The sequence below is a fragment of the Cervus elaphus genome, chromosome 29, assembly GCF_910594005.1.
Source record: "Cervus elaphus chromosome 29, mCerEla1.1, whole genome shotgun sequence".
NCBI classification, from domain to species: domain Eukaryota; kingdom Metazoa; phylum Chordata; class Mammalia; order Artiodactyla; family Cervidae; genus Cervus; species Cervus elaphus.
Genome location: NC_057843.1, coordinates 7757192 through 7782557, shown reverse-complemented (window position 1 = coordinate 7782557; position 25366 = coordinate 7757192). Strand labels below are relative to the sequence as shown.

At 37.7% G+C, this 25366-nt stretch overlaps 2 protein-coding genes across 3 annotated transcripts in view; both read left to right on the top strand.

Moving 5' to 3' along the window:
• GLRA3 (glycine receptor alpha 3) overlaps positions 1-25366 on the top strand; it is a 184597-nt gene that overhangs the window by 47892 nt on the left and 111339 nt on the right. For both annotated transcript variants that reach the window (XM_043891458.1, XM_043891459.1), the window contains exon 3: positions 11425-11492. In XM_043891458.1, coding sequence (XP_043747393.1) covers positions 11425-11492 — 68 coding nt within the window. The remainder of the gene's footprint in view (positions 1-11424; positions 11493-25366) is intronic.
• On the top strand, positions 5081-6626 carry LOC122686279 (aurora kinase A and ninein-interacting protein-like). The gene has a single exon (XM_043891460.1). It carries the CDS (start codon positions 5131-5133, stop codon positions 6064-6066), a length of 936 nt encoding a protein of 311 aa, XP_043747395.1. The 5' UTR covers positions 5081-5130; the 3' UTR covers positions 6067-6626.

Here is a 25366-nt window from a genome sequence, read left to right as displayed (position 1 = left end):
ATAGTATCAGTAGTGTATATAAGTCAGTCCCAATCTCCCAGTTCATCTCACCTCCACAATCCCCCTTGGTGTCCATATGTTTTCTGTTTTGCAAATAAGTTCATCTATGACATGAAGTGAAGTGAAAGTCGCTTAGCTGTGTCTGACTCTTTGCGACCCCATGGACTATACAGTCCATGGAATTCTCCAGGCCAGAATACTGGAGTGGGTAGCCTTTCCCTTCTCCAGGGGATCTTTCCAACCCAGGAATCGAACCCAGATCTCCCACACTGCAGGCAGATTCTTTACCAACTGAGCCACAAGGGAAGCCCAAGTTCATCTTTACTATTTGCTAATAGAGTAGATCTTAAATGTTCTTACCACAAAATGAAATAGTAAGTACGTGACATGATGGAGGTGCTAGCTAATGCTAAAGTCATAATCTTATTGCAGTATATAAGTGTACTAAATCAACACATCGTATTAATGCATTTTAAGCTTATACAATGTTGTATGTCAATTTTATCTCAATAAAGCTGGAAAAAGAAAACACTTAAAAAGTTAGCATTGCTTACAGACTCATATTATTTCGAATCACCTTCATAAATTATGTCTGCAAAAAGAAAAGAAAAGTGCATCCTTCAAACCCATGGAAACCACAGGCCAGCCCTACTCTAGGGGACAATGGATGGCAGCAGGGAGCATTTTGGAACAGGTATCCATGGCCTCTGCTATCCATCTAATGCCCCACCTCCTTTCCTGTTAATGGTGACTGAATTTTGTGCCTCTTAGCACGTTAGCTTCCTTCTTCATGTTGTACTAATCATCACTTATTTAGGCTTTTCTCTGTTTCATGTATCAACTATTTTCTTCTGCCTTCTATATTTTATATCATTAAACCAATTCTGACTTTCCTGTCATTCTCTTTGGTGTGATATGTCTAGTCTCAGTTTTATTCACTAATATCATTTTTATGTCCTCGGAAAGTAAGACAACCATGCTCAATCTTCCGTCTTGAAATAGAAGCTTCCAGGAGTCATTTGAAACTAGAAGCCAGTTTAACAGATAAAAAGCAATCAAACAGCAAATAAAAGTACATCCATAGGCAATAAAATATTATTTCACCAGACTATTTTGCTAGCTTTTTCTAGATTTTATTTCTTCTCTTTGACTCTATTGTTTAGGTCCTCAGTTGGTCTTTATAACCTTAAATCTAATTTGGACCCAGGCAGAAAGGACTGCCAGCAGTCACCTGTTTGTGTATTCCTCCTGTACATTTACCACATTTGTGTTAAGTTTTTTATTGTTTCCAGCGACCATTCCCTTTATCCAGGAATAACATTGTTTGCCTTCACTATGTCTTTGTGTTTGCTGTCTTTTCATCTGTGATATCCCTCTCTATTAATCCTTTTACCCCATTTCATAAATCCAGTTTTCATATAGTCTATTCTGCTATAACACATTCTATCCCCAGAGTGGTATATGTACCCAATACTCATTTCTGCCCATTTTTTTTTCAGGGAAAGTTTTAGAATCTGTTTATCCATTTTAATTATTCCTATCCATCCAGACACTACTTTTCTTGAATAAAATTAAGTTTTTTTAAAAAAAGCTGTATTTTCTATTTGCATTTTTATATCATGCAAGGTCATTTTAACAAGAAAAATTCCTAATAATAAATCTTTCTAAAATTGTAGACAAACACCTGAGTCACAGATTTAAACTCTGCACCATAAGTTTTTAGATTTTGTTTGATTATTCTTTAATATATTCTCTCTGTAGTGGTTATTTCTCTTTTTTGTTTTAAAACAATCTCAGACTAACAGAAGATTTTCAAGTACAGCTTAGCACAGACTATTTTTTCCCCAAACCACTTGAAAGTAAGTTGTTGACCTGATGCCCCAATAGTTGGATGTATCATACAGATAAGAATATTATCTTAGATAGCCGCAGTCTCATCACCGAAACAAGCAAATTAGCATGGATATGTTGTGCTCAGTCGTGTCTGACTCTTTGAGACCCCTTGGACTGTAGCCCGCCAGGCTCCTCTATCCATGGGATTTCCCAGGTAAGGATACTGGAGTGGCTTGCCATTTCCTTCTCTAGGGGATATATTGCCACCATCTAATTTAGAGCTCCCATTCAGATTTTATCAGTTATCTAAATAATGGCTTCATAGCAAAAGAATCCAGTTTAGAATCACGTCTTATGTTTCATGGATCATTTCTCATTGTCTTCTTTAGGCAGAACAGACCCTCCTTCCTTTGTCATGATCTTGGCATTTAGAAAATATTATTCCTTTATTTAACAGAATGTTTCTCAATTTGCAATAGTCCAGTGTTTCCTCATGATTCAGTTTAGATAATGCATCTTGATAGGAGTATCACAGAAATGATGCTATGTTCTAATTGCACCTTCTTAGATTGTGGACCTTGTAAATTTTTACCATGACTGATGATGTTAATTTTTATTAACTGGCTAAGTGGATTCCTGATAGAATGTGTCTCTATATATACACATATACATGTAAGTATTCATATACATACATATTAATTTACATCTATGTATTTATATCTCTATCTTTTGAAAACCATGAGTTGTCCCTGATAGCTATACTACCCTACATTTATTCTAGTTTCTGAATTTCCATGTTTTAACTCCTTCATTTGACAGTAAGGCTCCCATTATTTTCTTTCTTTCTTTATTTGAATGCACTGGATCTTGGTTGCGGCATGTGGACTCTTAGTTGTGGTTTGTGAGACCTAGTTCCCTGACCAGGGATTAAACCTGGGCCCCCTACATTGGGAGCATGGAGCATTAGCCGCCGGACCACCTGGGAAGTCTTGGCTCCCATTATCTTTAATATAATTACATGTTTGATCAATACTTAATGAATCTCCTTTGTCTGTTGCGACTCCCTCTCCTGCCTGACTCCTGATCAGACTGTCACTCCCCTTGCCAGGATGCCCCCATGTGGACATGCTCCTCACCCTTCTCTGGTTCTAAAATCCCACACCTGGCTGCCTCACTCAGGCTTCAACACCCGGTGCTGGTGCTGTGAAATCCTTCTCACCCTGCTCTAGTTGACCACACTCCTGCAGCCATCCCCAGCTTGAAGCCTATTGTACACTGCCCAAGTGAATGGCTTTCGGCTACGTTTTTCAGGAAGGAAAGGTAAAGGGAAGGATAAACTGGACCCTATTTTTAGGCCATCCTTTTCAAACCTTTTTTCTAGTATCTGAAACATAATTGAAAATATGGATTTAAAGTCATCAAATATGCTTTTGTCAATCAAAATAAAGTATCTTTCCTCATGACATGGCTACTATATATATATATACATATATATATAATAAAAACAAAGCTAAACATAAAAACAAAATCTAAACAGATTTTTAAAAAGTTTAATCTTTCGATTGCATTCTTGTACCTTTAATAAGGGTGAGGCTTTAATGCAACATTACATTAAAAATGTTTAGAGTCATTTTCATGAACACTTGTATTGTTTTTTTGTCTATTTGTTTACTCTGTATCTGCCTGGTGAACAATTCTTCCCCAACATGAATGACAATAAGGTAACTGCCAAGGCTTTGCATTGTACTTTGCCATTTTGCCTTGGTCCACCTCTGAACTTAAAAGCCACATTCTATTTAAGAAACATCTAAAAGAAAAAATGCTGCTGAAAACGTCTGCAGCTACTGTAATTTGCTTTTCAGGCCAATGATGGCTAATGCAGTGAACAATTTTAAAGCACAACTTGCCATATAGATCCTATAGCAGTTATTTGTTCTGTTGCTAAACATAGAGGTATATCAGATGGATGTAATAGCTTTTGCTTTGGCACAGAAGTAGCACATTGACCAAACGACTGCTAAACAGGTGATCTCTGTAATGGCAATAGAAGATCTACAGTCTTCTCTGAGCATCATTTTCTACACAACTTTTTAATACTGTATATATAATCAGGTCAGTTCAGTTCAATTGCTCAGTTGTGTCCAACTCTTTGTGACCCCATGGACTGGGGCACACCAGGCTTCTCCGTCCTTCATCAACTCCCGGAGCTTGTGCAAACTCATGTCCATCTAGTTGGTGACGCCATCAAACCATCTCATCCTCTGTTTTTCCCTTCTCCTCCTGCCTTCAATCTTTCCCAGAATTAGGGTCTTTTCCAATGAGTCAGTTCATAGCATCAGATGGCCAAAGGACTGGAGTTTCAGTTTCAGCATCAGTCCTTCCAATATATATTAATAATGAAGGTAAAAAGACTTCTCCATGACCTGCCCTGATCTGACATGGACCAGAAGCTTAACATGCAGAATATACTGCTTTATAAATATTATGGTAGTGTATCTATCTTGTTCCTGGTAACCTATCTCCACCGTCACTGTCCTTGGTCAGGGCCATTCTATTTCCCATCTGAACAGTTACAATAAATCTGTTTTTTTCTGTCTCTAAGCTTTTGCTATCCATTCAACCATTCACCATGTTGTATTGGTTTACTTCATTCTCATGATAAAGAATCTTGTAATGACTCCATCATGTTCATGAAGTAAATTACAAAATACTGTGATTTTACTTTGTAGGAATTCTATGATCTAGCCCAAGACTATCTTTGGAAACAATAGACATTTTTTCACATTGCTTCATAATATATTTTTAAAATTAAAAAAATTAATTCTATTATGTTTTCTTTTAATTAGTTGGAGGCTAATTACTTCACAACATTTCAGTGGGTTTTGTCATACATTGACATGAATCAGCCATGGAGTTACATGTATTCCCCATCCCGATCCCCCCTCCCACCTCCCTCTCCACCCGATTCCTCTGGGTCTTCCCAGTGCACCAGGCCCGAGCACCTGTCTCATGCATCCCACCTGGGCTGGTGATCTATTTCACTATAGATAATGTACATGCTGTTCTTTCGAAACATCCCACCCTCACCTTCTCCCACAGAGTTCTAAAGTCTGTTCTGGGCTTGGGCCGGGGCGGAGCTGACGCTGAGGGCGGTGCCTGCACCGGGGAGGTCGTGGCGTAGCTCCGCCCCCAGCGTTGGCGGGGAGATTCGAACGTCTGCCGAGTCTCTGATGGCGGTTGCGTGAAGTGGCTCGAGCTTCCAGCGGGTATCCTGTTGGCTTGGTCTTCTCAGCGGCCATGAGGCGCAGAGGCCCGGAGAAGGAGGAGGAGGAGGCCTGCGGCGTGTGGCTGGACGCCGTGGCGCTGAAGAGGCGGAAAGCGCAGGAAAGACAAATAAATGGTGCTGACCAGAGGAGTGTTTCATCTCATTCAGAAATTCAGACCAACAAAGAGTCTAAGGAAGACGCAACCCAGTTGGAACATCTGACCCAGGGCCTGGCGGATGACTTCATGGCACCCCCTTTAGTCACTTCAACCCCTGCAGACATCCAGGAAGCTGGACTTTCTCCTCAGTCTCTCAAGGCTTCTTGCCACCATGGAATAGAAACCCCATGCTTGACTGTGCTGTCTTTGTTCCGGCCTGATACCTCAATCTGTGCTGGAGAGAGTAAGGCCTCACTGGCCAGCACCTTCACCCAGGACCTGGAGAGTTCTTGCTTGCTGGACCAAAAGGAGGGAGAGGATTCTTCCTGTGAAAGGGAATGGCTTCATGGATCTAAGAAAAATAATTATCAGAGTGTGGAGAGACACAGTAAAACTGGGCACAAGGGCCATCAGCTCTTGGATAAGAGTAACTTGGAAGATGTGTCTGCCAAAAGAAACAGGCAGGCCCCTGTCCTTCAAACATACAAGGATTCCCGGAGTGAAGCAAACACAAAGGCAGTGAAACAAAGCCCTTGTCCTATTCCTGAGTTTTCCTGGGACAGTGAAAGGAATGACAAGGACTCCTGGAGTCAGCTTTTCACTGAGGATTCTCAGGGCCAGCGGGTCATTGCCCACAACTCTAGAGCTCCTTTCCGAGATGTAACCAATGACCAAAATCAGGGCTATGGGCAGGTCCCTAATAGCCCTTGGGCTCAGTGCCAGGACAGGACCACCCAGTTCAATCTGCAGCCTGATTCGCTCTTTACCCAGGACTCTGAAGGTAATCAAGTTATCAGGCACCAAGCCTAAATGTCTTTGTGAGGGTTTGGGGGTTTGTTTCTAAAAGTACCTAGAAATGACATGTAAGAAAGCATCTGCAGGGGGTGAGTATGTTTGAGTAGGGGAATGTAAGATCTTTGTTTTAGAAAAGTCATTCAGGAGAATGATCTTTGGTAGGAGGGAGGAGTGGGATGAGGCTGTAGTTATTGAGCATTTTCTTTGTGTCAGTAAAGCAGGTGGTACCACTTGTTGAGATAGTGTGATTGGCTTCATGTCTTGCCCTGAGGATGAGGTGGCTGGTGAATTCCCTGCATGAGTTGTGGTGAGCACTGAAGGGGCAGGGCAGGTACTCATCCCTCCACTAGAGCTTGCTATGCAGCCTGCACAGAGGCACCTCTTTGCCCTTACAGATGCTTCTGATTTGGAAGCTGCTGCTTATGGATGTGTGTTTTTCTAATCTTTGGCTGTAATCTTACCCACTCAACCTAAGCTTGTCACCATTATTCTTGACACTTTTTTGAGTGATGTTAGGCAATTCTCCCAGACCCAGGCATACAGGGGCAGGGAGGATAGACAGAGAAGTAGAATGATTAGGTACTTTTGTTATTTTATTTTTGTGGTAAATTTACAGCATTTTAAGGTTATATATGTTTAAACATCTCCCTGAAAAGGGCTGACTTATAATGAACTAAACGTGACTGTATCATTCTTCTACTACAAGGTGGGAGAGAACTCCCTTTGTAAAACTATGAATCCAAATAAATGACTGTTTACAAAAAAAAAAAAAACAGAAAAAACAAAAAACAAAAGTCTGTTCTGTACTTCTGTGTCTCTTTTTCTGTTTTGCATATAGGGTTATCATTACCATCTTTCTAAATTCCATATATATGTGTTAGTATGCTGTAATGTTCTTTATCTTTCTGGCTTACTTCACTCTGTATAATGGGCTCCAGTTTCATCCATCTCATTAGAACTGATTCAAAAAAAAAAAAAGAAAATAAATAAATAAAAAAATTAATTCTATTATGGATATGTATTTCAGATATATGCATATATACATATCATGTGGATATATATATATATATATGTATATCTTTCTAATGAATGCTCTATTTTTGAAATTAAGATTTGGTGTCTGCGTGCACCCCAATGTTCATCGCAGCACTGTTTATAATAGCCAGGACATGGAAGCAACCTAGATGCCCATCAGCAGATGAATGGATAAGGAAGCTGTGGTACATATACACCATGGAATATTACTCAGCCATTAAAAAGAATTCATTTGAATCAGTTCTAATGAGATGGATGAAACTGGAGCCCATTATACAGAGTGAAGTAAGCCAGAAAGATAAAGACCAGTACAGTATACTAACGCATATATATGGAATTTAGAAAGATGGTAACAATAACCCTATATGCAAAACAGAAAAAGAGACACAGATGTACAGAACGAACTTTTGGACTCTGTGGGAGAAGGCAAGGGTGGGATGTTTCAAGAGAACAGCATCGAAACATGTATATTGTCTAGGGTGAAACAGATCACCAGCCCAGGTTGGATGCATGAGACAAGTGCTCGGGGCTGGTGCACTGGGAAGACCCAGAGGAATCGGGTGGAGAGGGAGGTGGGAGGGGGGATTGGGATGGGGAATACATGTAAATCCATGGCTGATTCATGTCAAGGTATGGCAAAAACCACTACAATATTGTAAAGTAATTAGCCGCCAACCAATAAAAATAAATGGAAAAAAAAAAAGATTTGGTGTCTGAATCCCTTTACCTTTCTTTCTGCTGAAGAAGAGAACACATAACAGATAAGCAGTAAAATAGAAACCAGATCTGCTCTTTTGTTTGTACCAATAACCAGGCGAGGAACACGTCTGATAACTGCTGGATTGGACAATAAAGCTTAGACATGAAAGCACTGGGATTTACTTTACTACACATCAAACTGAGCTTTTGAAGCCAGGTTGCCTTTCTGTTGTTAGGAAGATTATATTGCATCTGGTGGGAGGCATGTTGCAGAAGCAAGACCTAGAGTCTTGTTCATTCGATGTGAGTCATCATGCTCCCAACCGTTAGGGGCGGTCCTCAGTAGCCACTTGTCCTACAAGTGACCATGGCTCTTCTGTGGAAACGTGCTATTTTAGAGAGAAAACAAGTGCACCCCAGGAGCCCTCCTTCCAGCACAGTGCTTAATACTGTTCCTTGCAGAATTTTTCTGGAGTCATTAGGTCGTACCGAACAGCGCCTGGTCCCAAGGAATGCATCAGAACAGACTTTATCAACTTCAGGTTACCAAAGCCTACACTGAATTTTCAACTTTAATCCAGCTTTTCACCAATTTTACCCACAATTTTATACATAATAATTAATTTAGAGGATGAGACCAAATAAATAAATAAAGTGCCTGTTCCTTGCTAAGTTAAAATAAGAAAATCATCTTCCCACTGTTTTATTTATTCCAATTTCAGCCAAAGAGATTGCACTCAGATTGAGCTGACAGTTCTGTAGCAGCAGTTACATTTGGGGCCATGTTTCCCCAACATAGATGTACCTGAAGTCGCATTTTATTGGAAGGTGAATTAACCCAATACTAAAACATTTGCGTTTTCCCTCTTCCAATGGATTTGAGTCAATAAAGCACAACAGAATTTATCTTAAGCAAAAGCATATCCCCCAGATTCACATTGCTGTCACCAGCAAAGGAAAATAGCAGAGTTTTAGAGTTCTCAAGAGAAAAAGAGAATAACTTAGCTTCCTTGGTGGCTCAGAGGGTAAAGAATCTGCCTTCAATGCAGGAAATGCAGATTTGATCCCTGGGTCAGGAAGATCCCCTGGAGAAGGAAATGGCAACCCACTCCAGTATTCTTGCTTGGAGACTCCCATAGACAGAGGAACCTGGAAGGCTACAATCCACGGGGTTGCAGAGTCAGACACAACTGAACAACTAACACTTAGAAAGTATCAAAGATTGGTTTTTAGTTTTTCAAGATTTCAGTCAGCCTGTGCATAAAGCAGAGACATTACTTTGCCAAAAAGTCCATCTAGTCAAGGCTATGGTTTTTCCAGTAGTCATGTATGGATGTGAGAGTTGGACTATAAAGAAATCTGAGCACTGAAGAATTGATGCTTTTGAACTGTGTTGGAGGACTCTTAAGAGTCCCTTGGACTGCAAGGAGATCCAACCAGTCCGTCTTAAAGAAAATCAGTCCCGAATATTCATTGGAAGGACTGATGCTGAAGCTGAAACTCCAATACTTTGGCCACCTGATGTGAAGAGCTGACTCATTTGAAAAGACCCTGATGCTGGGAAGGATTGAAGGTGGGAGGAGAAGGGGACAACAGAGGATGAGATGGTTGGATGGCATCACTGACTCAATGGACATGAGTTTGAGCAAGCTCCAGAAGTTAGTGATGAACAGGGAGGCCTGGCGTGCTGCAGTCCATGGGGTTGCAAAGAGCTCAGACTGAGTGACTAACTGTAACTGTATTTATTTTAGAGTTCACCACCACTTACATTAAGTAAAATGCATATATACATATATAACTATATATATGTATCTTCTAACCATTAATTGTGACTTCATATTTCTCTTATGATGGGATAAATTAACCATAGAATAAAATATCTGTGCTTTTTCTTCTCTTTAGTCAGTTCAGTCCCTCAGTCATGTCTGACTCTTTGCGACCCCATCGACTGCAGCACACTAGGCTTCCCTGTCCGTTATCAACTCCCGGAGCTTGCTCAAACTCATGTCCATTGAGCCATCTCACCATCTCATCCTCTGTCATCCCCTTCTCCTCCTGCCCTCAATCTTTCCCAGTATCTCTCCCAGTCAGTTCTTTGTATCAGGTGGCCAAAGTATTGGAGTTTCAGCTTCAACATGAGTCCTTCCAAAGAATATTCAGGACTGATTTCCTTTAGGATGGACTGATTTGATCTCCTTGCAGTCCAAGGGACTCTCAAGAGTCTTCTCCAACACTGCAGTTCAAAAACATCAATTCTTCAGCACTCAGATTTCTTTATAGTCCAACTCTCACATCCATACAAGACTACTGGAAAAACCATAGCTGTGACTAGATGGACCTTTGTCAGCAAAATAAAAGAAGACCTTTGCCTGCTTTTTAATATGTTGTCTAGGTTGGTCATAGCTTTTCTTCCAAGGAGCAATCGTTTTTTAATTTCCTGACTACAGTCACCATTTGCAGTGATTTTGGAGCCCCCTAAAATGGAGTCTCTCAGTTTCCATTATCTCCTATAAGAGGATGATGGGAGAGCAAGAATGACTGTTATGCTTCAGGACAATAAATCTAGAATGGAGTAAGCCTGAAGGAAGAGAGAGTTAACAGAATATCTGATGAGTCTGATATAGAAGTTTAGACATTTCAGAACTTGTGGATAATCTGATGACACATATGGAAGAAACTATATGAAATATATAAAACAATTATCCACTTCAGGAACATGTTTTGCAGAAAAGAAACAGTGATCATAGTGTATTATACGGTTAGTTGGCATACCATTTACTTTGTCATAATAATGTAAAACTGGGGACTTTCCTGGTGGTCCAGTGGCTAAGACTGCATGTTCTCACTACAGGGGGCCCAGGTTTGATACCTAGTCAGGGAACTAGGTCCCACATTGTTGTTGTATCGTCCAGTCATGTCTGATTCTTTGTAAATCCATGAACTGCAGCATGCCAGGCCTCTTTGTCCCTCACCATCTCACAAAGTTTGCCCAAGTTCGTGTCCATTGCATCAGGGATGCCGTCCAGCCATCTCATCCTCTGACACCCTCTTCTTCTTCTGCCCTTAATCTTTCCGAGCATCAGGGCCTTTTCCAGTGAGTCAGCTGTTCATATCAAATGAATAAACTACTGGAGTTTCAACTTCAGCATCAGTCCTTCCAACTAGCATTCAGGGTGAATTTCCCTTAAGATTGACTGGTTTGATCTCCTTGCTGTCCAAGAGACTCTCAGGAGTCTTCTCCAGTACCACAGTTTGAAGGCATCAGTTCTTCGGCGCTCTGCCTTCTTTACAGTCCAGCTCTCACAGCTGATTGAGAACTCAACTATGTTCATGTGAAAGTGAACTAACAAAAGAATTAGCATTAGGTATCAGTTTTTGTGATTTTATCTGACTTGCTGAGACAAGATGAACTGAATTATTTTAATGCCTATCACACAGTATTTCAGTGTTTTTTATTTATATAGCTATCAAGCCTAATAACAAGGCTTATATAATATCAAGCCTAATAACAAAGTTTTTAGCCAGATAATGAAATGCTTTGAATTCTTTTTTTAAAATGACATATAAGATGCATGGAATTATTTGAAAATATTTTAGATAAGCATCCAATGAGCCCTTCTGTTTTAATCTCTCTTTCAGGCCCTGCAGTTAACGTCACATGCAACATATTCATAAACAGCTTTGGTTCTATTGCTGAGACAACCATGGTAGGTAGGCCTGTTGACTTTATAATGAATTGCACATTGGAGTAATTTATAATCATGTTCATGTCATTTTTTTCCTGCTAATCTTATGTAATGTAAAGCTAAAATTCATATAATGAGATTTTAAAAGATAAAATTGATTGTATAATTAAATTACAATCAAGGCAGATAATATGTTTCATTTAGAGATGGTATATTAGTGAATAAAAGTAAGTGAAAACACAATTGATCTCTCCCATTTCAGTAACTATTAGATCTCACATTAAAACTAAAATTAAAAAAAAACACTAAAATTTTACCATATGAATTATTCATTTGCAATGTTCTTTAATAAGCAGAAATAAGCATAGGAGTAATTAATGTCATGTTTAATTATTCTGTATGCTTAAGTGTGCTTATAATGTTATTTTAAATATTTTGATTACTTTTCCAAATAAATGTGGTATCTGCTTAAATATCGTAAATATTTTGCAAATTGTGGTGTGTGCTTTAATTTAACTAAACTCACTGAACTGAGACTTCATTACTGCGTGATTGAGAACTTAATCAAGTTGTTAAAGCCCAACAAATTATCATTCCAAGCCCAACTTATTCTGCTTTGGATTTTATAACTTTCTCTAAAGATCATGTTGTATCTTTTCTTTGTCCTATATTTTCATTGTGCATTTTAGGGAAAATAAAAATGCAGAGATAGACTCATGAATCACTGAATATCTGTTAAGATTATCAGGGACATTTTTTAAAATTGAAACTATGTATTGTGCTTCTTAAATTACCTAGAGTTATACTTCATTCCTAAATTTAGCAAATGTAATCCAAATTAATTTTCGGAGTTGCTTTTAGCTAAAATATGATATGAAGAACTTAGATTTATTAGCTAAAACCATTATTAAAAGAATTATTCTTATTTTACATGTATCAGAATAACTTGAAGCAAATTTTCTAAGGAAAAATAATCTAATATGTAAATTATTTTATGGGGAGCTGTGTGGAGTTGTGTGTGTGCACATGTGTGTATATATGTGTACATAGAAGATCTTTCTCAACAGGAAGAGATTTTATTCAGGCACCACTTTTTAAAATGCTGTTTTGCTCATGTATACGTTTAGTCATTTACCAGCATCTCTGTGGTTCTATTAAAACTCAATACAGTGTAATTACAATAAAAGTATCACTGGAAAAGAACTGAACTCATTTTGGGGAAATTGCATAGAATTTTCCTCATTGGACTATGTAAGTTAACACTTAGGTATATACATATGTGTAAACACAGAGAAAATTATATTATTTGCTTGTATAAGAATACTGTGGTTCTGGTGCAAGTTTGATCCAGAAGTCACTATAATCCCGTTTCAGAAGTTGACCTATTATGGATTCTTGTTGAATATATGGCCCTGATTTATAATCCTGTATTTGTCCATACCCCATTCAAATCATATTCATAGATAAAGGAAACTCTACTGAATTTTTTTCTAACTAGACTTCCCAAATTATACTTCTAGCCCTGGCAACTTTCTCATTTTAATTGCTATTATACAACACTGTGTCATCCTGAAAGCCTGGACATATGTTTATACTTTCTCTTTTGCAAGATCACTTCAGTGAAACAGTTTCAACAGCAATAGTTGGAAAGGTTTCTAGCCTGATTTGTTTTTGTGGGATGGAGTAAGGGATTTGGAAAAAAGAGAGAACATGGCCAGATTTCCTCATTAAAACCTCAAAAACTGTCATGTTCCTGAAGGTCTCTGCTTTTTGTGACATTATTCATCAGTCTACCACCAAGTGGTTATAACACAAACTTCATAGGATGACTGTACCTACTAAACTTCTTACCCTTAATAATTTTAAACAGATTTCTTTGCAGAATACTACTATACCCAAAGCTTGAAAAGTATTACAGATACACCTTCTCAGGGACACTCAGTTTTATTTCCCTTCTCCAATGTAGAAATCCTGTCCATTCTTTCATCCTCTATCATAACATATCACTTTCAAATCATTTTTAGCATCTATCATCTTCTTCTCCAGTTACGAGCAGCATCAGTGAATACTAATGAAACACCCTAGAGGTAAAATATTATAAAATTAACTAAGTCCACCTTAGTATCTTTCCTTTTAGTCTCCAAGACCCCTAAATATGTGACATTATTTTTATCCACGTAATCAGATTCAGTTTTTTTTAAAATTAATGGTTTTAAATATAGTATCTGAAATATGGTGTCTGTCTATACAGGCATAGAGAGAAATTAGAACTTGTTGTTATATCTTTTACTTTAAAATCTTAAAATATTTTGCTACACTTAATTACTTTGATGTATTATATGCATCATTTACAACATCACTGATTTGCAACTAAACTTTATTCCATTGTTTTACTTGCCATAATATTAAGTTAACTTATTTTTACAAAGTCGTTCATACATTTACTCAACATTCACTTTTTTTTTTTAACATTCACATTTTTTATACAAATATACTTTTCTTTTGTTCTTACAATAAATAACTGAATTCAACTAAGACAATGTGTTACATTGAGAGGACGGAATTTCAAATGACCTATAATTGTTAACAGATATCTTTGCATCTGAGAATTCATATCTAAAATAAAGCTAAATAATTTTCCCAATCTTGTCTTTGCTTAACAAAGGCCTTAACCATGCTCAGTGTTTTTACCAACCAACTAGATAACGCTCCCTCTACTGATCTAGTCTCTAACCTATTGTATCTCTCCCCATTTAAGAATAAACATTAGTCCATTTGAGGTAATGATTTGATTTTTGAGAAAATTTCTCTAGCTGATATTCTGCTTATTTAGCCATTTTTTTGAAAATTAAGTTAATTCAAATCTTTAACTTATTTTGCATTTACTTCTTGCACCAACTTTGTTTTTCTTAATATTTATGTGCATTTCTTCCCAATAGCATGAGTTCAAACTTCTTTTAACTATGAAACTCATCCTTTCCCGATGTTGATTAGTCTAAATAATACATTACCAGTCATTCTCACTTGAGTACAATTTTATTATTCTTGAGATAAAATCATTGAAATTTTTCTATGTATGTAGTGGAAATACTGAAGTTCCTTATTTCTCTTATGTTAGAGCCCTGGTGGCTCAGCTGGTAAAGAATCCTCTGTAATACGGGAGACCTGGGTTCGATCCCTGGATTGTGAAGATCCCTGGAGGAGGGAAAGGCTACCCACTCCAGTATTCTGGCTTGGAGAATTCCATAGACTGTATAGTCCATGGGTCACAGAGTCGGACACGACTGAGGAACTTTCACTTTTTTCAGAGTCAGATGTCATTATGTGTAATGAGATTCTCTAAGGATTTGTTCAGCCTCTATTCTACCAAATTCATTTTCTTCTTTGGCAGGTAATGATTTAACAATTGTCAGAAACCACAGTTCTTAAAAAGATTAAATTAAAAATATAACTTGTTTGCTATCATGAGTCACCCTTCTGTTTTACAGCATGGCCTTGATGAGAGAGGTGCATTTATCCTGATTTTTAAATGGGGTGGCAAGAGGAGCTCATAATTGTTTTTTTTTTCAGTTCCCCAAATAATAATTTATTCTGTATTTACAGTAATTGTTTTTATTGTTATGATGAGGTGAAGCTTAACATCTCTGCATTAAGTGCTTCTTGGTAAGCATACTCCTGTAAATCTGTGGTGAGTTGTGCATAAGGATTATATGCCAGGATGACAGCGTTTGTAAGTTGGGCTTTTTTTTTAAAAAAAAAAGCCTCATATATACCTCTGCAGCAGTTTGGGTGTGTATATAGCATAGTATTTCAAAGTAGATGTATTGGCATAACCTCCTGCCTTCAGCAAACAGATGGCTCTCCATCTTGCCACACATATGTTGGAGAGAGAATTGCTCTGCTGTGTGCCTTAAGTCAATATTTACTCAGTGAACTGTGGCTTTTCACCAGAGCCCATAGAATAAATTAATTTCACAAAATAAAAACAAAAAAGGTGAGATGTTTGGTATAATGCTTTTTCAGATGCCTGTCTACGGAGATGTATGGTGGGATGGGTGAGAGTGTCTGAGGGTCTGCTGTGATCTCACAGAATGGTTGGACTGTATGCTTTTTCCATTTTCCACACAAATTATAGGTTCACATTTTAGTTGCAATAGTAATCCTGCAGATGTAGGTGTTACTTCAAATCACTGGATCATTAGATTCCCCAGAGAAATCTAAGCTAATATGGCATAAAAAATTGATAGTGTCATTTACATGTTCTTAATGGAATCTTTAAAACTCCTGCACTGTCTTTTTTTCTAAGTATATTTTTATCAAATAAAGTTATGCACTTTTTGCAGAGCTATTAATAATAACATAATGCTTATGCAACTGTCACCATCTTAAGAAACTAAACATTACAAATACAAATTGAAATTGACTATGAACTCTTGCCCAAAACGCATTTCTCTACCTTCCCAAAGAAAGCTTTGTTCCTGAATTTAATATTAAAATTCATTCTGCATGACTGAAAATGTCAATAGGATTGTCATACTGTAGTACTCACATATAACTTGATTTTTTTGGTTCAAATGTATATTTCTTGAGATAAGCCTTGTTTTTAGGCTTATCTTTCACTTTCATTTGAGCAAATATTCCATAATGTAGTTATCTGTTCTACATTTGTTGGACTTTTCGGTTGTTTGTAATGTTTTGCTTCTATAAAAAACTGTGCCTTGAAAATTATTGCGCGTTATCTCCCAATATACATACGTAGGCTATTCTGTAGGGTATGTGTGAGTGGTGTGTGTGAGTGTGTGTGCACTCAGTCACTTGGTTGTGTCCGACTCTTCGTGACCCCATGGACTGTAGCCCGCCAGGCTCCTCTGTCCACAGGATTTCCCAGGTGAGAATACTGGAGTGGGTTGCCATTTCCTTCTCCAGGGGATCTTCCCCACCCAGGGGTTGAACCTGTGTCTCCTGCATTGGCAGGCAGATTCTTTACCACTGAGCCACCTGGAAAGCCCTCTTCTACACAGTATATACCCGGAATTGGAATAATTTGGCCCAAGTTGATATTCTCAGGCATAAAATCACTTGGTTCAGACACTGCTTTCCAAATTGGCCAGTCTGAAATACCTACTAGCAGATTTATGAGATTTCTTGTTTTATGTTTCCCACAGCTAGTATTTACCCACTTGTGATTTACTTGTTTCTTATCATATACTTCCTTGATTAAGAGTGAGATTATGCATTTTTCTTGAGTGTTTTGGAGTCACTTTGGTGTTCTTTGTGCAAAATGCCTCTATGCATTGTTTCCCAATTTATATTGATTTGCTTTTATTGTATACACACAAATGTAACCTCCAGCCCACCCACACACGTACATGCATTATTTCAAAGGTGAAAGAATACTTTGTCAGTTGCATGCATACAAATACCAATTCTGCTCTTTTCAATGTGTTTATGATGTCTTTGGATGTATAAATAATTTTAATTTTTGTTTACAAAATGTAACCTTGTTTTACTTACTGGCTTGTGTTTCTTTATCTTAACAAATTCTTCTCTCACCTAAGTTCACAAAGATATCTTCTTATATTTTCTCCTAAAAATGCTTTGCTTTTCCTATCTAGGTTTGAATTCACCTGGAATTTTGTGCAGTTCTATGTGTGTGTATGATGTGCAGGAAGCATTAATTTTCATTTACTTCACAATTGAGTAATTCTTTCCAATAATCCGTAACTATACATCTGTCATATATGTTCCTAAGTTGAATGAGTCTGTTTCGAAGTTCTCAGTTCTGTGCCAATGATCAATGTGTCTATGCTTATCAATGTCATATTGTTTTTATTTTATATGTTAAATTAGACTCGATATTTAATACCTCCCAAACTCACCTTTTATTTGCACATCTTCCCTTCCAATTTTTATGCTTTAAATTTCGCATACTTTTTCTATCCTTCTCCTTTCCTACTCATCTCCTCTCCATTTTTCCTCTTATCTTACTGTACTAATTCACAATTTATGTATGATGCTAAAAAAATGGATGAAGATTAGCCACCTTGTCTTTTTTTTGATACCAGTTAGTTAGCATACAATATTTCACAATGAAGAATAGTATTAATTTTAGGTTTCTCCTAAATGATCTTTATCACACTGAGGAAGTTTTTTCCCATTAATTGGATGCTGAGGTTTTTTTCTTTAACTGTGAAGAGGCACTGAATTTTCTTCAGTAGTATCTCAACATTCATTTTTAAATGATTGCCTTCTCTCTTTTATTCTGTTAATATTATGGACTATATACAAATAAATTAATTGATTTTCGAAGAGTAAATCATCTTGTATTCCTTGGTTAAATCCTACTTGATCACGATTATCCTTTTGTAGTTTACTTGATTTAATTTTCTAATACCAGGTTTAAGATATTGAACTATGAATTTCTTTTTTCTACAGTGCCAAGAGCACAGTGTGGTAAAAATATTATGCTATGTTTCAGACAGTTAGGAAGTATTCCTTCTTCTACTCTGTGAAATAGTTTGTGTAAAACCAGTGTTATTTCTTCTAGAAGTATTTGGTAAAATTTAACAATAATGCTTTCTGAGTTAGTCATTTTATTTGTTGAAAGATTTTAAATGACAGATTTCATTCTTTGAACAAATATTGGACTATTTATTTTTTCTATTGTATTGACAACTAGCCAATCTGATCACACAGATCACAGCCTTGTCTAACTCAGTGAAATTAAGCCATGCCATGTGGGGCCACCCAAGATGGACAGGTCATGGTGGAGAGGTCTGACAGAATGTGGTCCACTGCAGAAGGGAATGGCAAACCACTTCAGTATTCTTGGCTTGAGAACCCCATGAACTGTATGAAAAGGCAAAAAGATAGGACATTGAAAGATGAATTCCCCAGGTCAGTACGTGCCCAATATGCTACTGGAGATCAGTTGAGAAATAACTCCAGAAAGAATGAAGGGATGGAGCCAAAGCAAAAACATCACTCAGTTGTGGGTGGGACTGGTGATAGAAGCAAGACTCGATGTTATAAAGAGCAATATTGCATAGGAACCTGGATTGTTAGGTCCATGAATCAAGGCAAATTGGAAGTGGTCAAACAGGAGATGGCAAGAGTGAACATTGACATTCTAGGAGTCAGCGAACTAAGATGGACTGGAATGGGTGAATTTAACTCAGATGACCATTATATCTACTAGTGTGGGCAGGAATCCCTTAGAAGAAATGGAGTAGCCATCATGGTCAACAAAAGAGTCCGAAATGCAGTACTTGGATGCAGTCTCAAAAACGACAGAATGATCTCTGTTCGTTTTCAAGGCAAACCATTCACTATCACGGTAATCCAAGCCTATGCCCCAACCAGTAATGCTGAAGAAGCTGAAGTTCAACAGTTCTATGAAGACCTACAAGACCTTTTAGAACTAACATTCAAAAAAGATGTCCTTTTCATTGTAGGGGACTGGAACACAAAAGTAGGAAGTCAAGAAACACCTGGAGTAACAGGCAAATTTTGCCTTGGAGTACAGAATGAAGCAGGGCAAAGGCTAACAGAGTTCTGCCAAGAGAACACACTGGTCATAGAAAACACCCTCTTCCAACAACACAGGAGAAGACTCTACACATGGATATCACCAGATGGTCAACACTGAAATCAGATTGATTATATCCTTTGCATCCAAAGATAGAGAAGCTCTATACAGTCAGCAAAAACAAAACTGGAAGTGGACTGTGGCTCAGATCATGAACTTCTTATTGCCAAATTCAGACATAAATAGAAGAAAGTGGGGAAAACCGTTAGACCATTCAGGTATGACCTAAATCAAATCCCTTATGACTATTACAGGGGAAGTGAGAAATAGATTTAAGGGACTAGATCTGATAGACAGAGTGCCTGATGAACTATGGACAGAGGTTCATGACATTGTACAGGAGACAGGGATCAAGACCATGCCCATGGAAAAGAAAGGCAAAAAAGCAAAATGGTTGTCTGAGGAGGGCTTACAAACAGCTGTGAAAAGAAGAGAAGTGAAAAGCAAAGGAGAAAAGGAAAGATATACCCATTTGAATGCAGAGTTCCAAAGAATAGCAAGGAGCGACAAGAAAGCCTTTCTTAGCAATCAATGCTAAGAAATAGAGGAAAACAATAGAATGTGAAAGACTAGAGATCTCTTCAAGAAAATTAGAGATAATAAGGGAACATTTCATGCAAAGATGGGCTCAATAAAGGACAGAAATGGTATGGACCTAACAGAAGCAGAAAATATTAAGAAGAGGTGGCAAGGATACATGGAAGAACTGTATAAAAAAGATCTTCATGACCCAGATAATCATGAAGGTATGATCACTCACACTAACTTAGAGCCGGACATCCCGAAATATGAAGTCAGGTGGGCCTTAGGAAGCATCACTATGAACAAAGCTAGTGGAGGCGATGGAATTCCAATTGAGTTATTTCAAATTCTAAAAGATGATGCTGTGAAAGTGCTGCACTTAATATGCCAGCAAATTTGGAAAACTCAGCAGTGGCCACAGGACTGGAAAAGGCCAATTTTCATTCCAATCCCAAAGAAAGGTAATGCCAAAGAATGTTCAAACTACAGCACAATTGCACTCATCTCACACACTAGCAATGTAATGCTCAAAATTCTCCAAGCCAGGCTTTAGCAATACGTGAACCATGAACTTCCAGATGTTCAAGCTGGTTTTAGAAAAGGCAGAGGAACCAGAGATCAAATTGCCAACGTCTGTTTGATCATCAAAAAAGCAAGAGAGTCCCAGAATAACATCTATTTCTGCTTTATTTACTATGCAAAAGCCTTTGACTGTGTGGATCACAATAAACTGGAAAATCTGAAAGAGATGGGAATAACAGACCACCTGACCTGCATCTTGAGAAACCTGTATGCAGGTCAGGAAACAACAGTTAGAACTGGATATGGAACAACAGACTAGTTCCAAATGGGGAAAGGAGTATGTCAAGGTTGTATATTGTCACCCTGCTTATTTAACTTATATGCAGAGTACATCATGAGAAACGTTGGGCTGGAAGAAGCACAAGCTGGAAATCAAGATTGCTGGGAGAAATATCAATAACCTCAGATATGCAGATGACACCACCCTTATGGCAGAAAGTGAAAAAGAACTAAAGAGCCTTTTGATGAAAGTGAAAGAGGAGAGTGAAAAAGTTGGCTTAAAGTTCACCATTCAGAAAATTAAGATCATGGCACACAGTCCCATCACTAGATGGGGAAACAGTGGAAATAGTGGCTGACTTTATTATTTTGGGCTCCAAAAATCACTGCAGATGGTGATTGCGGCCATGAAATTAGAAGACGCTTACTCCTTGAAAGGGAAGTTATGACCAACCTAGACAGCATATTAAAAAGCATAGACATTATTTTGTCAACAAAGGTCTGTCTAGTCAAGGCTATGGTTTTTCTAGCAGTCATGTATGGATGTGAAAGTTGGACTATAAAGAAAGCTGAGAACCTAAGAATTGATGCTTTTGAACTGTAGTGTTGGAGAAGACTCTTGAGAGTCCCTTGGACAGCAAGGTATCCAACCAGTCCATCCTAAAGGAAATCAGTCCTGAGTATTCATTGGAAGGACTGATGCTGAAGCTGAAACTCCAATACTTTGGCCACCTCATGTGAAGAGCTGACTCATTTGAAAAGACCCTGATGCTGGGAAAGATTGAGGGCAGGAGGAGAAGAGGACAACAGAAGATGATATGGTTGGATGGCATCACCGACTCGACGGACATGGGTTTTGATGGACTCCGGAGTTGGTGATGGACTGGGAGGCCTGGCGTGCTGCAGTTCATGGGGTCATAAAGAATTGGACACAACTGAGCAACTGAACTGAATTTAAGGCCTTTTCACTACTTTCTGAATCTATGATTAATGTTAATCTTCTAAGAATAATACTACTCAAATTTTATTCCTCCATTTGTTCCTTCTGTGAAACCTCATTCTCTCCATCAGAGTCTCTCTTTTTATTTCTGTGCTGCATATTTCCTGTCTTTAAAAATTATCATTAGTAAATACGTTACAAGGAATTCATGAGTCCCAAATAAGGTGTAATTTCATATCAATCCATTTTAGATTCCTTCAGTACAAATAACTCAACCACTTACACAAAGAATATTTATTCACACACTACAATGATGATTGCTTAAATGCTACTTTGTCTCTGTTAGAAAGTTATTTAATTCCTTCTTCTGATTATCAAATTGACTTCATTGACATCCTATATTTTATCCAATTTACTTTTAAGTTTTATTCATCTTTTCCTTTTTAATATTTTGTTTAAATCTATGGGCATTAAAATTTTTGTTGTTGATTATAGGCTACATGGAGCACAGTCCACTCTGATAAATTAATCATTATATCATTAATAACTAGATTAATCTTAGCACAAAGTAGCTCTTAGATATATTTTGTTGAATATATATATGTACACATATAAATGGATATATATTTGTGTGTGTGTGTGTGTATGTTAGTCATTCCGTCGTGTCTGACTCTTTGCGATCCCATGAACTATGCCCTTCAGGTTCCTCTGTCAGTGGGGTTTTACAGGCAAGAATACTGAAATGGATAGCATTCCCTTCTCCAGGGGATCTTCCTGACCAGGGATCGAATCCAGGTCTCCCACTTAGTAGGCTGATTCTTTACCATCTGAGCCACCAGTGAAGCCCCATATATTTATGTGTGTGTGTATAGCTTGTATATACATATATAGGCTAACCAGAAGTATTGTTTCTAAAAAGAGAACTTTGCTATTGTGTACTTAACACAAGTGGATAATTTTTATTTTATTTTATTTTTTTTTTTACTGTTTTTCAGTATGATCTGTTTTTACAGTCTGAGTCCTGGTCACCATCTTAAATTGGTGCTAAAGTTTCTAAAACAGGAGCTAAGTAACTATTGTACATAATGCTGGCTCTTACTGCCCAAATGAACTTGACTTTTTAATTCACATGTTCCCATGGAATTTTATAATCTTTCCTCAAAATGGATGTTTTTAGCTGTATTGATAGATAAATTCAGTAAGAATGCTAAAATACAGTGTGAGAAGTTCTCTATGATAAGAAATAAAAGCTACCATATAGTGCTTATGGTAATTGAAGAGTAATGTTTCAAAATAAAAGATATCAGGATGCAATTATTTCAGGTATCAACTAGGTTTCACAGTAATGTTTTCTTTGATACTAGGAATGAAGTGTGTATAATTTGAAAAGTCCATTTTTTCCTGTTTTTTTGTAACCTTTCCCCAAATGAGTCAAGGGTCCTCTAATTTTTTTGCCAAACAATTCAGTTATTGTAAAAGAAGTTATTTAATGAGTGCCATAAAGTGTTCAGTGACTAGTTCTGTCTAATTAAATCTCAAAGTTAATAATGTGAATATAACATATAATTAGATAAATGCTATTTAACTTACTTTAAGAATAACCTGAAAGCATCCTGCTATCTTTTTCACAATGTATCTGTTAATATCTTATCTTCACTGCCTTATTTTTCTTACTTTGAGAAATGGGTAAAGCCTCAACAGATACAGCAGTGGCATTGGTCTGAAAGATTTTTAATTTCAAGCATGAGTAACCAGTGACTGGCAGCATGAATGTGTTCTGAACTCTCATTTATAAGCATGAATCAGAAATAGGCCATGTTTATGGGGGAGGTTGCAGAAAGATAGGTATCATGAAGGTTACACATCCTGGTGACCCCATAGAAAGAGGAATAAATCTCTGCCTAGTGTAGTCATCTACAAACCATCCTTATAATTACTGTATCCCCAAAAAAGACAGTCTACATATCCTATTCACCCAGGTAAATTTTTCTTATAAAGAATATCAAAAAGAATACAATTGTCCAGTTGTGCCACAATATTGTTAAAACAAACACAAAGTTTGAAAGCATATTTTCAATTCTGTGGGGGGAAGTGCCAAAGAGAAACTAATGCAAGAAAACAGAAATAAACTATTCAGAGCAGGGAGTTGTTGGCACATAATTCTGTAATTTATCTCCTTCCTTTGAACATGTGTTCTTATATTAATAGTTTCCTTTTACTCTGGCGGAGTAGATTGAAAGATTAATTGTATTTTGTTTTGAAATATTTGGGTTGGGAAAAATGAAGACAACTATAGGGGTAAATTTAGTATCAAAGACACATGCCACTTAATTTAACTCTGCTCTCTCTGCCTTACTGTAGACAAATATGCAATAGAAAGTGACTATTACTTGCACATAGTCCTCCCTAGTGGAGGACATTCTATAAAATGAATGTCTATAATTCTATAGAATTTACTGTCACAAGATCAATTAAGCACTTTTGTTGGCTGCCTAACAAGACATGGAAATGATCCGAGTCCAAGAATGGTTCACAACAATGGTGTTCCTCTTCATGGCATTTATATTAAGAGGTTTAATGAACAAAATTGATCTTACAACATATATCAACATTAAGAAGATAAAATGCAGATATTAACAAATCAGTCCTGGGTAGCCATCATCTGTCCAACCCATTCAGTTTTTCTGTAGATGATAATAAAGTCTTGTTTTTCACCTTAGGGTAGGGAAGACATTTGTGAGTGCTTGTTTCTTAAGTCTTCCAGCCCAACTAGGACTCTTCTTTCCATTCATTTTTTCCCCTTGGAATTAGTGAAGAATCCGCGCCGCCCCCCCCCCCCCCCACCAACTTTAGCCTACTGAGCTCTTATCTCCTTCTCTATCCACTGCACTTGCCTCCATCCCTTTAATGGTGTTAGGCAGTGACATTGTTTCACTTCCAGACTTCCTCTTCAATTTGACTTTGAAACTACTATATTTGACCATTCACACTCCTTCCCTGTGTAGGCTTGTTACACACCAGGGCTCTGGTCCCTCCATTCATCTAAGATTTTGGCAGCTGTCCTCTGTCTCCAGGTCAGCCTTAGTTCTAAGTGGGTGCAGCATCCAACATCTCCATCCCCCAGACCTCATCTTCTGTAAGCATCTTTCTCACTTCCATCACCCACCTCTATGGATACCCGGGACTTGGTCAAAAATGAAATCTACTTGAAAGTTTGAACAGATTCAGACATCTCAACCTTTGATGTTAATTTCAAATCTCTTTTTGTCTCCTTTCAACATCAACTTGCATAAAAACAAAGCATACTGTAGTTATTTTAGGTTGAAATGGATACAGTGCAAAGATGAAAATTCTTATAAAAGTGTTGGAAGGATTGGTAGAGGCAGCTCCAGGTTGATCATCACTCAGATCATCACTAGATCACTAGATTACTTGATCATCACTAGATCACCAGAGTTGGCAGTCTCATGGTTACTTAATGAATGGGCAAAACATCATACACAGTGTGGTTTGTGTTGCTGCCATAACTCAAAAGGACCCAGGCAGGTCATACCACAACTCTACTCCAGTAAAAATTAATTAAACAAAAAAAAGCCCAGGAACATTGTAAAGCAATTATACTCCAGTAAAAATTAATTTAAAAAACAGCGCAATCAATCAGTATTGCTTCTCATTCTTCATGGGAAGGAAACAACTTGTAAAAGACAAGTTTTTTATTTAATTTTTAAAAAAATTAAATTTTACTGGGATATAGTTGGTTTACAATGTTATGTTAGTTTCTACTGAACAGCAAAGTGAACCAGCTATGCATATACATATATGCTTTCTTTTTTGGTTTTCTTTCCCATTTAGGTCATCATAGAGTGTTGAGTAGAGTTCCCTGAGCTATGCAGTAGGTTCTCATTAGTGATCTGTTGTATACATGCTGCTGCTGCTGCTGCTAAGTCGCTTCAGTCGTGTCCGACTCTGTGCGACCCCATAGACGGCAGCCCACCAGGCTCCCCCACCCCTGGGATTCTCAAGGCAAGAACACTGGAGGGTGTA

Bases quoted from the DNA above. Each gene is read 5' to 3' on its own strand.
- LOC122686279 (XM_043891460.1), top strand. From the start codon at position 5,131: ATGAGGCGCAGAGGCCCGGAGAAGGAGGAGGAGGAGGCCTGCGGCGTG.